General features: G+C 39.7%; 2 protein-coding genes across 15 annotated transcripts in view; both read right to left on the reverse strand.

The window, feature by feature from the left end:
• Window positions 1-122: 122 nt before the first annotated feature.
• On the reverse strand, window positions 123-3,907 carry LOC124425746 (annexin B11-like). 9 transcript variants are annotated; one of them, XM_046966559.1, is made up of 10 exons: window positions 3,278-3,758; window positions 3,117-3,194; window positions 2,797-2,860; window positions 2,201-2,328; window positions 1,865-2,041; window positions 1,597-1,801; window positions 1,360-1,512; window positions 1,086-1,259; window positions 787-968; window positions 123-706 (listed from the first exon to the last, which is right to left on the reverse strand). In XM_046966559.1, the coding sequence occupies exons 2-10, from the start codon at window positions 3,132-3,134 to the stop codon at window positions 656-658; spliced, it is 1,152 nt and encodes a 383-aa protein (XP_046822515.1). In that variant the 5' UTR covers window positions 3,135-3,194; window positions 3,278-3,758; the 3' UTR covers window positions 123-655. The 9 variants fall into 9 exon arrangements, with proteins under 9 accessions (XP_046822515.1, XP_046822513.1, XP_046822514.1 ...); XM_046966557.1 differs by lacking the exon at window positions 3,278-3,758 and adding an exon at window positions 3,779-3,907 and having other exon boundaries at window positions 2,201-2,860; XM_046966558.1 differs by having other exon boundaries at window positions 2,201-2,860; window positions 3,593-3,767.
• A 299-nt stretch (window positions 3,908-4,206) lies between these two features.
• The window catches only part of LOC124425741, a 53,337-nt gene continuing 44,161 nt past the window's right edge, over window positions 4,207-13,382 (reverse strand). For all 6 annotated transcript variants that reach the window (XM_046966540.1, XM_046966539.1, XM_046966538.1 and 3 more), the window contains 6 exons: window positions 13,079-13,315; window positions 12,659-12,838; window positions 11,866-12,013; window positions 10,942-11,211; window positions 10,524-10,858; window positions 4,207-10,415 (listed from right to left, as the gene is read on the reverse strand). In XM_046966540.1, the coding sequence (XP_046822496.1) occupies window positions 10,076-10,415; window positions 10,524-10,858; window positions 10,942-11,211; window positions 11,866-12,013; window positions 12,659-12,838; window positions 13,079-13,315 (1,510 nt within the window). In that variant the 3' untranslated portion in view covers window positions 4,207-10,075. The remainder of the gene's footprint in view (window positions 10,416-10,523; window positions 10,859-10,941; window positions 11,212-11,865; window positions 12,014-12,658; window positions 12,839-13,078; window positions 13,316-13,382) is intronic.

The raw sequence follows: 13,382 nt of genomic DNA on the forward strand, positions 1-13,382 counted from the left end.
TTCCTACACCTCCCCTTCTTTTCTCTCTTTCCCTTTAATTCTTCTTTCTCCCCGATTTTCCACGACTTTTCTCGCATCTAATACACTTGTTGATATATTTTCATCGATTGAAACTTTCATCGTATATTAAGGCCATTTTTATTTGTTATAATATATGTCTTCTTTTACAATTCATTTACATAATAAACGTACATATTATGTAAATGCTATATGTATATATATATATATATATATATAAAACAGAGAATATACCTGCACGTATTATGTAAATATAAAATATATGCATACGTATATGTATAAGTATATATAAAATAATAATGTTCGTAGGATATTTCTTTCTTCTTCTTCGCACGAGTAGTTTTATAAAAATAAAATATTAATAATCAATATTACAGATCCAATTCGACAAACAAGCAAGATCTATGACTTTTTGTAAAGATTCATTAGGAAAATTGGCATAGCTTGTAACTTTAACGTATAAGAATATTATCACTTTTCGTATTCTTTTATAGATTAATGCGCATAGGAACATCACGTTCATTTCAATTTTGTACAAATATTATAAATATTTGGAGAAAGCCGAAATATATTTGTGAAACTTTGTAATTGGTAAATACGAAAAGTTTAACTAATCTATTTCCATGGAATTGGAGATTTAGGACACAAGAGCTAAGAGACATTTCTTGTAATGTCCAGAACAATCACCCTGCAACAGTAATAAAAATTAAACATTTTTATGTAAGATACGTAAAAAAAAAAAAGAAAAAAATTAAAAAGATTACTAACGGATATGAAATCCTCTAGTGATTCATTATACTCTTCCTTAAAGGCTTCTTTTATTTCTCCCATGTCAACCTCGGAACGCGTGACGACCAATCTGATGAGACGAGTGTCGTCCGTTCCCAATCCTTTCATACTTTTGTACAGTTGTTCGGCAAAAAAGGCAGCTCTGTTGTTCACACATTTTACTATTTCGAATAATAATAATAATACATAGGTTGTCATTAAAAATATAAAGAAATATAAAGAAAAAAAGAAAAGAATATTTAAGAATGATGAAATAAATGGTTATTAAAAATACGTACCAATAGCAAGGAGACCTTTTTTAATGTCCCCTGAAAATTCATTTTCTATAGCAGTTTCTATAGTATGACCAGTTATACCTTCATACTCTCGGAAAATTTGTTTCAGTTGTGGTACATTTCTCTGAACGAGGATCGCGTTAAACATCGATTCGTCAGTTCCAAATCGGAGTTCGCCTATATGCAACGAAGGCACGTTTAAACTCTAGTTTGATCATTTCAAGAAGAAAAAACAATGTTTACTCTAATCCATTGATATTGGCAAAAGTTCACATACCAGCTTGTAGAAGAACTTTTGCATCTTCCATTGCACTAGCTGGGTCTACGTCGAATGATTCATCTCTATTGGCACAGCACAATGAGACCATTAAACGTTTGAAATTTCCAGACGTATCCGATCTTAAATCATCTTCTAAATTTCTACAGTACACTAGAAATTAATATTAATATTCGATGAATACTCAAAGGAATAACACAATTGAAGGTATGAAGATGACTATAAGAAATAACTTACTAGCTTCGTAAGCTTCTTTGATAACACGTATTTCATGATTCGACATTGTACATAATATTTCAATAAGCACGCATTCGTCCGTACCGATACCAGACATGGCATCGTGTAGTTCTTTGGCATAGAATTGCGGTAGTGGCATCATCATAGCAAGAATTAATTTCTCAAAGTTTCCAGACAATTCCGATTTCAAATCCTTTATCATATCCTAAGAAATAAGGCACGTTAAATCACCATAAATTATATTCAGATTATTTATATATTAACTTACTTTTCCATAAAGCGTTTTAAATTGAGATGCAATTTCTTGTCGCTGCAAGTTACTTCGATTGGCAAGAACATTGATAATGGCCTTTTCATCCGTACCAAATCCTTTCATAGCCTTTCTTATAACTTCCGCGTCAGCTCTGGCGTCAAAGCCATTATAAGGTACCACCGTGGGTGACAACTGAAATACAAAGATACGCATGGATAAGAGAACTTTGTACCATGCAACGATAAATGAAATGAGAAAGAAGAAAGAGCAAAAGCCGTTGCATTCAATGTCATTTGATCCATTATACCCTATATTTGTCACGCATATCCTGATAAACAATATCAATCTCACCTTACTCGCATTGCAGCTCCGGGGGGCTGGGGCAACACGACCGGAAGCCAAATGCGAATTAGCGCCATAAGGGGAGTATGAATTTCCTAACCCCTGCCCCCCGTGATAGCTGCCACCAGGGTATGGTGCTGAATTAGATGACAATGGCATATTAGGATTCGACAAAGAAGACGAATTTCTATCTCCGAAGCAATGTGCATTTTGTTCACGCGGAAGATTAGGGTAAACAGAATTTCGTTGTTGTTGCCGATAAGAAGAAGATTCGGGCATAGAAGAAGACGGCGGATAAGACGTTGCCTGAGAAGGATATACATTCGGTTGCTGCTGAGGAGGATAGGGCATTTGTTGGTGCTGAGAAGAAGGATAGGGCATTTGTTGGTGCTGAGAAGAAGGATAGGGCATCTGTTGCGGGAACTGAGAGGAACTCATAGCGCTTGATACATTAGCCGGACTCGAATGACTTGGTTGCACTGGATAAGGTGAAGAAGCGTATGGAGAATAGGGTTGAGGCATGCCAAATGAAATTGGAGCTGCGTTTGGAAAGCCTATGTTAGTGGTTTGCGAATATGGCGGAGCACCGGGGGCAGAGGGTGTACCAGGTGGAGCCCCAAACGACGTCGGCGGTGGTCCACGTCCTGGAAACTGGATCACTGGTGGTCCCTTCGATAACGGTTACAGATATATTTTATATAACTGCTGGATATATTTTATAATAACAATGTCATGCATAAAATCAAGAATTATAAAGGCAGAGTGAAATGTTTTATTCTTCATCTATGTAAAACTGTATAATTCTTGCCCATTGACGGAGCTGATCCGTGTTGATTAATTTCAAAGAAAAAGAAACAAATGATACGTCTGGTGCAAAAACGCAAGAGAAAATTAATTGGAAAATCCAACGAACGAATACACTCACTTGATATCCGTAGCTCATCTTGTTCTGTTTCTTTTTGTCCGACTTTCCTCGATTCAAGCGGTCGGTTCAGCGGATGATCTGTCGGGTAAAGGACAAAAAAAAAAGATAACGGTAAATGAACGGTTAAACGGATGATCCTGTCGAAACGAACGGTATTGTACACTTGTCAGAATAATCCTGATAAGAGGCAGAAAGGGAGACGAGTCGGTCTTTCCACTAAAGTCCCCTTCCTTTGGAGAAAAACGCAGCTATGTTTGGTAACGCCCAACGATTAACCGTCACGTTTCTCTCAATGATGTTATTAAACACTCTCTAGCAAAGTAAATTTCTTCAATATACATTTATACTACGCGTAAATCACTTTTGGAGGGTCTACTGCGTTACTTCCATTGAATCGCTTTGGCACGTAAATCACAAATATGAAGGAAAATCGATTCATACGGGAAGAAAATACCTCGAAATAATGACTAACCTACCGCGTCGAAGCAAGAAGACAACCGTTATACAATCCTACGTCAGAGGAATTCTCGGAAGGAAATGTAGTAGCTAGCGTGGAGTGGGGGGAAAAGCGGAATTGCTCACAGTTGTGCAATTACTATTTCAAATTATTATTTCTAATCGTAAGTAAACGAGATACAATAAAAATCCTCTTGTTTATTTACATAGGAACGAAACCCTGAACGTTGTTGTTACTCGTATCGATCGTCGATACGTCGATGTACCGACGCGACGTCGTGAAAGTCAATTTCACATATCGATTCTACCATTCAGGTACTTAACCTTGAATGAACTGTCTTAACTGAAAACATTGCTCTCTGACGCATTCGATGTATCTCGTTGGATTAACATTATAACAAAAATGAGGAGAAGGTTATGTAGCAAACGTTTGTAAATGTTTTAATTAACTTGATTCAATATTTTAGACTAGATCGAAAGAGGGAGGTTATATTTTTCTTTTTTTTTCCTTTTTTCTTTCCTTTTTTTTCCTTTTTTTTTCCTTTTCTTTTCCATGGAAAAATTGAAGATGAAACGAGAACGGACGGCAGGGCGGTCGGGACATGAGCGTTTGGCGAGTGAGAGACGATAGACGCAATCTTCAAAATAATTTATTAAAAATGTCGCATATTCGATATACGAATTGGTAATTAGTAACGGTATAATTAATAACTGTGTATGCACATTGTACGTATATGCATATACGAGCATGTCTTTGGTGTATTTACTAATTTCATTATATATAACTGCTCAGTGATTGCTCGGTTAGAATTCTTTGTTATCGATAGAAGGAATGATCGTGGTACAATATGTCGTATGTAGAGTACGTCGAGATCAGGTGGTACGATGTCGCTTCTTTGAACGAGAAAGTCCAAGAAATATTCCTATCTTTTGGGATCATGGGGAAAATTAAATTTGTGAATCATTCGTAGGATCGAGACGGTGGCGTCATCGTCGCTGTACGATGACGATCGAACAGCGCGAATCGTGTCACCTGATCCTCGAGCCCGTTTCTAGGTTATACATACATATGCTAAGAAACATTCGTGTGTGTGGTGTGTGTGTGTGTGTGTGCATACGAGGAGTGCTGCTCTCTCTCTCTCTCTCTCTGTGTGTGCTTGCGTGTGGCTTAGTATCGCAAATGTATGTGTGTGTGTGTGTGTGTGTATATATATGCGTGTCAGTTTATTGTCAGGTTTCTTGCTGACCTTGATTTTCGCCGTACTAATCGAGCGTCCATCGAAAGAGACCTTCATGCTTGAGTGTTTTTATTTCGTTTTATTTTCTTTTTTGTTTTCTTTTCTTGTTTTTCTCTTTTTTTTTGTTTTTTCCTTTTTCGTTTTACTTTTTTACTTTTCTAATTTTCCCTTACTGTCAGTGCACAAGCATGCACTAAAAACAATACGTTTCGCTGCTAAGAGATAATAATATAAATTACTGCTGCGAAAGTTTCGAGAGTATAATTTGGTCTTTCTTAGAATAATATTTAATAATTGTCTTCGTGCCATACCGAAGAAGTTCAAGAATACGATCGAATACGCCCGTCGATTATTTTCTTACTTACACTCACATGCTTTTCATTCTTTCCTTTTCTTTATTAAATGGGCATTTATATAATCGATCAAATGATTTCATTATTTTGCGATACATGCAAGTATTTATCAAACGAGACGACAAATCGTTGGATTTGGAATGGCGAGGTCATTCGCCTTCGAATCTTTTCCAAAGTATCTCGTCCTAGCACGAATAGTTTATAGGATTAACATAAGCATAAACGCTCGATAACATATATATACAAACGTAGAAGGCGAGTTCGGTTAACGTGAAAATTGAAGTTCTTGGTAAAAAGAAAAAAAAAAAAAAGATAGGAAAAAAAACAAAAACGATTGGACTAATCGAATTTGTGCCAAATCGTGTGTTTTGTACATCGTCGCTAACGTCGATAGAGAAATTCATAATTACGATAAGCGGACACGAAGATTCGCGTAAGATCGATGATTCGAAATAATAAGCGTTTTTCGGCAGTCTTTGAGAGACGATCTTTGAACCCATAAAAGTTCTGTGCGACTATATAAACCTTTAATAGAGAGTCAGTCGGTGAGCTCTAAACTGAATTTACGAAATTAAATTAAGGTAGAGAGAGACGATAATATAAATCAATTTATAATTGTGAAACGCGCGCATTACTATTCGTCTCGGTAGCACGATGTCCATTTTTTCATCCTCTATACATATGTACACGCTCGTACGTATATACATACATACATATACATGCATATGTATGTGTACATATAATTTCCTACTTTTGTCTTCAAAAACGAAACGAACTTGCGCTAATCGTATAGCTACTCGTTCATCTTTTATTCGATTTTCTCAGGAGAGAATATCGAGTAAGACATTTTATTTCAGACCTGAAACATCAACGACCTAAGTGCGATCGATTATTTCCAAAAACGTGACGTTTCATTTATATCGTTGCAAAAATCTTCTAAAACAATATCTCATTCGATTCCACTCGGCCAGTTTACCGATATTACCGTAACATTCGTCGATACGCGAGACAAAAGAACATTTTCCTTCGCTGCCACATTTAAACGATCCAACAATAAACGCGTTTCTGGATATGGTTCACATCGTGATAATAACGACTATTCGTCTACGTGATTATTATTATTATTATTATTATTATTATTATTATTATTATTAGTATTATTAGTATTATCATTATTTAATATTATTATTTTTATTTCATTTTTATTTGTATTTTATTGTTGTTATTATTATTATAATAATTTAATATTTGTATTATGCGGCTTACACTCGGCTTTTCTAGAGCATTTAAAATTCTTACGGACTAGAAGAAAACTATTTACAACAGAGGAGCTTCGTGAAATCCCGAATCCTTCCGAATCCTCCCGGGATCGGGGGGCGAATAGTTCGTCGAGGAGCAATGAAAAAGCGAGAGGACAGGATTACAAAAGTGATAATAGAATTGAAATTGGAAAAAATGATTATCGAGTGTCGTACGTGGCATCGTTCGCGCTCGATAAGGTATAATCGAAATGCATTGCAATGTGCGTTGCAGTGCATCGAAAAAGGAAGAGGGACCGAAGGCGAAAGGGTAAAAAGAACGTCCTAACGAAGTTTCCCTTGTTACCGAGTGACGAGAGCGCTCGTCGCATCAAGTTTTGCGCTCGAATGACCGTTGTTCCTCGTTGTTTCGGGTTGCTGTGCGCTCGTGTACGATCGATACACGCGAGGTTCTTCAGCGAGTTCGCGAACGACCCTCCACTTACAAGTTGACGCGTTTTCGCCTCTCTCTCCCACCCTCTATTTTTTTTTTCTTCTTTTGTTCCACTTCAAAGAACGTTACGTTCTCGAATGAACTCGATATTATCGTTTTCGAAAAATTATCCTCCTCAACTATAATGCTTATCTTTGATCAAATCATAATCTAAATATCGTTATTCGCGTCTGTCTCGGATGATAATTTGACAAAAAAGCGAAATATCTTTCCGACAATGCGATGCTTATTCTAAAATTATTTTGTGCCTTCTGTAAGTATTAACGAGTATGTAAATCATATCTCCCGTTGCAATTGTCGCGAATAAGAACACAAGAAGGCCGATGTTGGAATACGGTATTGGAATACCTCATCATACTCGTATATCGAACGGTTTGTGCTGCTTTCTTCGGCCGATGCGGAGCTTTCAAGCTCCTAAGTACGATAGAAAGAACAAAGGCATAATAACGCGCGCGTGCACGCAAATTATCGTGCTCGAGCGACCCTGTTTTTTCGTTAGTTAATTATGCTCGTTCGTCGCGACGTCTCGAAAAGAACATGTAAACAACGTTGGTATGCGAGTACATCGTCGGCGCACGACACACGTTTCACCGTTTGAAATAAAAAATCTTTTTTTTCTTTTTGAACGATTTAAAAACATTTTCTTTTGTTCTTCTTCCTACCGAGCAAATTTTTCGCACTCTTCGTAGGTTCGTCGTTCGGACCGGAAGAACACGTATCGCTGATTATTACAAAAATGGACTCCATTGATTTTTCTCGGTTTGAATATCGATGGATTTTTACTAAAAAAATTTCTCTGTACGTACATACATACGTGTTGAGTACGAATGGCAGTTTGGAGGATCACATTTTCGTTGATATTTCACGATAGAAAAAAAAAGAAAAAAAAAAAACAAAAATGCACATTGACGTTGAAGTAAATGTCTCGAAATACCATCAGTCTTATGTTCTCTGAATTGTTATTGATAAAATAAATAGATAGATCTGCGTAAGTTTCGTTAATTAATCTTTAGCGGGTTTAACGAATTTAGCTTAACCAAACGAAGAAGAAGAAGAAGAAGCTATAAGTATAAGATTTAAAAAATAATAGGCGCGCGCGTACCGATTTCTTTTGGCCGAAAACGATACTTACTACCCGACCAGTAGTAATGATCAATATCGTAGGATTGTCCTCTTTCAACGTGTCGTGGAGGGTCGTTTTTTTTTCTTTTTTCTTTCTTAGCGTCGTAACGCGACCCTTCGCCAATTAACTTTTACTTATAGTTAATCAAGAAAAGAATGGCGGTGATTTTGGCTAGCTGAAAATACGTATAATATATGTTGTATATTTGACGGATAATTTCGAATCGATCGCAGCCGCTATCTCATTCGCTCGAATTCGCTGTTTTGTTTTCTCTTTATCGTATTTTTTGTTTTGTTTCTTTTTGCGCGTCTTTCCTTTTTCCCTCCCGAAGAATTCGCGTTTCTCTCTTCACCTCGAAATTCGTAGTACTTATCGATTAGTAGTGAAGCGGCACGGTGCCGTTCTCCGTTGCGTTGCGTTGCATTGCTACAAATATCTGCCAGTGAAATAAATAAAATAATTCGCGACGCCGATGTTCGCGAACGGAGGCAAACGCGTGCACGTGTGTAGCATTTTTAACCGTTATATAAATAGGTCAATAATCAATTATTTACAATTATGAACATGGTGTACAAGCCGTGACATCGACGCCGATGCCATTTTTTTCGAATTTTCGAAAAATTCTTCATTTAGCTGTTTTCTTTTTTTTTTTTTTTCCATCGACGTCGCATCATCGGACGTAACAATAATTTCGAAGCACAGCTTCGAGGAAAACAGCATCGTATATATTTATCACATCATTTCAAACTACGCGATTTCTACCAACCGCATCGTCCAGCCCCTCGAATCGAAAGTCACGTCGCTTAAAATCGATTAGTAATCGAATAAGATTAATTCGCTCTCTCTCTCTCTCTCTCTCTCTCTCTCTCACACACACACACTTTTTTATAGATACTTTTTGTAGTTTGTAGTTTGGTCGATATCCCTAGACAAAGTACATTTTCATCCCCTTAAGTTCTCTTTTTTTCTCTTTGCATTTTATTCCAGAATCGACGAAGGGCCAGCTAGATTTCTTTTTCTCTTTAATTTTACGTTAAACGAGTCAAGTGCTCGATGCCTCGGATCATTCTCGAATTACTTCTTCTTCGAATATATGTATCTAGGATCGAGACGGGAGTATCGATGAACCTTTGAGGTATTAAATAAAGAATGAATGGGATCTGTAATTGAATTCAGAACTGATCATTTTCTTATTTCGTTATCGTAGGAAACACCAAGGAAGGAAACAATTGGCGATATCGAAAAGTTATCGATACTCGTAAGGTCCTAGATACGCGAAAATCTATACTACCATAACGGTGCGATATTACTAGGATTTTATTACTTATTGTCCTCGTTAAAACAGTTCGGTCATTCATCGCGGCTTGTTCTCCGTGGTGTAACGTAAACAGGATTTTAGTCTAAAGTTCGTACCTTTCTCTCTCTCTCTCTCTCTCTCTCTCTATCTCACGTTTACTCAAGCCGGAACGACGTTGTAAAAGTTTGAGAAACCCGATGCTCTTTGAATCTCGTTCCAAGTTGACAGAGAGGGAGGTATACATTTGGTATTCTTTCCTCCTTCCTTCGAGTACATCAATTTTGTCGTATCTTTGAAGACATCTAAACGTTTACGGGACACGAGCCTTTGCGCACGGAGGAAAAAGAAATACGCGAGATCCGTTCTGTCAAAGAGTTTCGATCGCTATCCGAGCCAACGAGCAGTCGACCGTCGTCGTCGTCGTCGTCGTCGTCGTCGTCGTCGTCGTCGTCGTTTACTTTTGAAAGTCAGTTCGCTCAGTTCGTTCAATTCGTTAATCGTAAAGCAAGATAGAGTTCTGCGCGTTACGCCACACCGAGGCAGTTCAAAGAGTCGTACGTTCAAAAGGAAAAACAGCGTATAAGCTGTTCCGAAGGAAGACTCCTTGAAAGCTTTACCGACGATGACAAAGGCATTGACATCAAACAGATGGCGGAGGAGGCGTTGGCGAAAAATGATGGCGATTGTCACACGGTGGTAACGCGGTCGACCTCGACGTATCGCACAGAACTGTCGCTGTGTCAGCAGATCACTTCTTTTCCCTCGATTATCGCCGTCTCCGAAGATATGCTCTTCAATCGGTGCTGAGATATCGAGCGACTGGTCCGTTGCCGACAAATTCGCCATATAACGATGAAGATAACTACGAGGATCGTTAGAATAGCCAAAACTCCGAGGGCAAAATGTAAAGGTGGCAATCGAAGGAGCATCGAGCAATGCTTCAAAGCCTCGTCGTAGCCCGAAGGACAATGGGATACTCCGTCGCACCAAAGGGAAGCGTTTATGCACGCGTCCAATTCCGGACATCGTTGGACGCAGTCCCGGGCCATTTGTAGTCCGGCCGTAGACGTCGTCGCCGGCCTAAACCGATTAAAAACATTTTTCTCTCATCGCATACGATGCGACGCCGTAGACAGAATCAAGAAATGAAAAGTAAAAGTAGGTAGATAGGTTTATCGACGTTATTACCTTCTGGTAAGTTCGAGCCACGTGACGCCGTAAGCTTCCGGCTCGCTGATCAAAAACTCCACGGCGATCGTTCTAACGGGATCTCGGCCAGGTACCGGGATGAAATTAGGGCTACCGACGGACCAGCCATCGCTGAAAATTTCTACGACCTGTTCCCTAGAATCTTCCATCGGTTTCGGACATACCGATGCACGAATGTTTCCTCCGGCGTGCAAAACTATACGATTTTTCGTCCCGCACTTGATACGATTCGTCATGATCGAACCGTGCGTTTTCACATAGAGATATTGTCCTGGAGCCGGGTCGATCAGCCAAGGATGCTTCTCGCAGTTTCTCTGAAAATCATTTGCATAATGATAAAGCTCAAGTGTCGATCGAACTATATAGCTCGAGTGAAACGTAAGGAAAAAGTAGGTACCTCGTCCTCGTCGATGAGCGGCCATCTGTATTTGATCACCCCCGAAGGCCCTCTCACTCTGCGCTTTTGTAAACACGGCGACGTTTTGACAAACTCCCAAGTACCCTCGAAGAAGATGTTGTTGTAGTCGTCCAGGGCGTTCATAGACGTTACCGTCAGGTGTACCTCGACGATGTTCGAGCTGGACTTGATGTTCATAGGGAGAGAACGATTCGAGCAAAAGCAATCGCGTTGAACGGCCGGTGCGTTAGGCCATGGGAGATCGAGCACCTGCGAGCGTCAGATACTTATTACGTATTACGTAATATTCGTAAGATGGTTCGATTAAACGACGAAACGATCGGGGTTATAGGAAAAATCCTCTCTAATCTCTCTTTGTTTTTATCGTCTTGGCACGTGGTTACGCGGATTAACTCCCTGATTATTCGAAAATCGAGATCTCGTATGATCGAATATCAATTTTTCTTTTGAATCTATCGACGACGAGATGTCAATCGAAAAGAGATCGATTTTGTTATCGAACCTCGTACCAAAACTTCTTTGAAGCTCACTCCGCTTTGATAACATTTATGAGATTCGGTAGTCATGCTTCTATCCATTTTACGGCCGAGAGAAGATCGGGAAACTTTGTTCGTCCGTCGATCAAGTTCGACGTTAGTTATTACAAATCTTAACCGCTTCACTGCACTCCGTACCGAGCACGGTCCCATTCAGGATATTATTCGTCGATATAAATAGGAGAATACGATCCGTCGGGTTCTTGTCTTTTGAATATCTTCTTTTCTTCGTATTTTCTTCTATCGCGTACTCCGTCGCGCATCGATCGCGAGACAATTTTTCTTTTCTGTTTTTTACTCTCTCTCTCTCTCTCTCTCTCTCTTATAGCCGGTTCGCGAAGGTTAGCGTGCACGCGTTTGTACTTACTTTGAGGGAGAAGTTATCGGATCCGATGCAAAGAAGACGATTAAAATCGGAAGAGGAGACGCTGCGACAGGTCCGGTTTCCATTGAGAAGTCTGTTGAACCTCAGCTTGACGACCTCGTCGTGTTCACCCTCGAACCGGTACACGCAACTGCAAAATCCGTTCCAGGCTGCACTTTCAGCGACTTAATCGAATTTACATGCTTCATCGGTTACCCAAAGGAACGGACTTTGGATCGATAACTGCAGGAAGATTACGAGAGGAGCATCGCCGACGTCATGAATGTACGTTAATAGTTAAACGAGCCAAGCGATTTTGATCGAGCCACATTTATCGATCCTTCTTATCCATTCGAATCATTATATTTCCCTAACTATGGCGATATTGACAGAGTTTCTTTAATCCGTTCTTGTTTCTTCTAAAAGAGGAAAAGCCGGTGCGCGTTCGCGTTCATCGAATTTGCTGCGCCGTACGAAAACGATAAGCTTTTGCTATCGTAGCTAAGCAAAGCTTGAGCTACGCAATCGGAAAAGACGGTATACGGATAGAAGCGGATTGGTCGTTCGTGGTCCTACCTGCGATTCGTTTTACGGCCCTCATAAATCTTCAAGATCGCGATCGTAAGAGATATTTTATGAGCTTCTGGGTTAGAACCCACGGATATGTTTTGCAAGCGTCGATAAACCGGCTACTAGTTTTACTATATACTACTACTCGTTGCCGTTAATATCGTGATAAATCGTGTTGGCGCATTAGTTCTTCGATTTCTTTGACCGTTGCTAATAAAGAACTTACCTAAGATTTTTCGATCCACCACGACCGTAGAGAAAGATATCGCGAGGTCCTTGAAATCTACGATCTGGATAAGTGTCTCGATTTCGGCTGTAAAAGGCACGCGAGCACGGTCCACTGCCGTAAGCTTCGCCATCCTGATGGAGATCGACGAACTCGTAGAGAGCTCGAAAGTTGACGGGCCTTAAAGAGAAACGTTGAACGCCACGTTATTATGATAAAAGACTTGGCCGATGAAATAGGGCCGGGGATGCTTTCCGGTGGAAAAGATTAACTAGACCGTGTGATGCATCCTCGTGCCTTGTTACTTTTATTCTCTCTCTTTCTCTCTCCCTCTTCCATGGAACGGTTGAGCGCACCATTTCGCGGTATTACGACGTATGAAAAATAACGTCGGTATAAAAATAATGATTATAGACTTGCCTGAGAGCCGTAGACTCGATCATGCGCATCTCTATGGTCAAGCTGTTGCCGGATGATACGAAGCTTTCTCCGAGGGAGCAAGGACGGCTGACGTTTTGAAGAATCGCGTGATCGCAAGTTCTTGGAACCTTGTCCTTGCAATATCTGGCAAGGAGAGTCGTGTTGTTTGCGGGACGTGCGACAACTTGCGAGGTCGCTTCTCCGAGTCTCTCTATGTACCTTTGACGTTCCTTCTCGCTAAAGAGATTCCAATGAAGCGAACACATACGTATGTAATTACGGTGTTTGTTTAGAAAAGTAAAAT

This window comes from Vespa crabro, chromosome 7 (genome assembly GCF_910589235.1).
Source record: "Vespa crabro chromosome 7, iyVesCrab1.2, whole genome shotgun sequence".
Classification (NCBI taxonomy): domain Eukaryota; kingdom Metazoa; phylum Arthropoda; class Insecta; order Hymenoptera; family Vespidae; genus Vespa; species Vespa crabro.

Excerpts from the sequence above, each read along its gene's own strand:
- LOC124425746 (XM_046966557.1), bottom strand. Across the intron at positions 2,042-2,200 it reads GGAGCTGCAATGCGAGTAAG|TTGTCACCCACGGTGGTACC; the intron begins GTGAGATTGATA and ends TTTGTATTTCAG. Across the intron at positions 707-786 it reads CACTAGAGGATTTCATATCC|GGTGATTGTTCTGGACATTA; the intron begins GTTAGTAATCTT and ends TTACTGTTGCAG.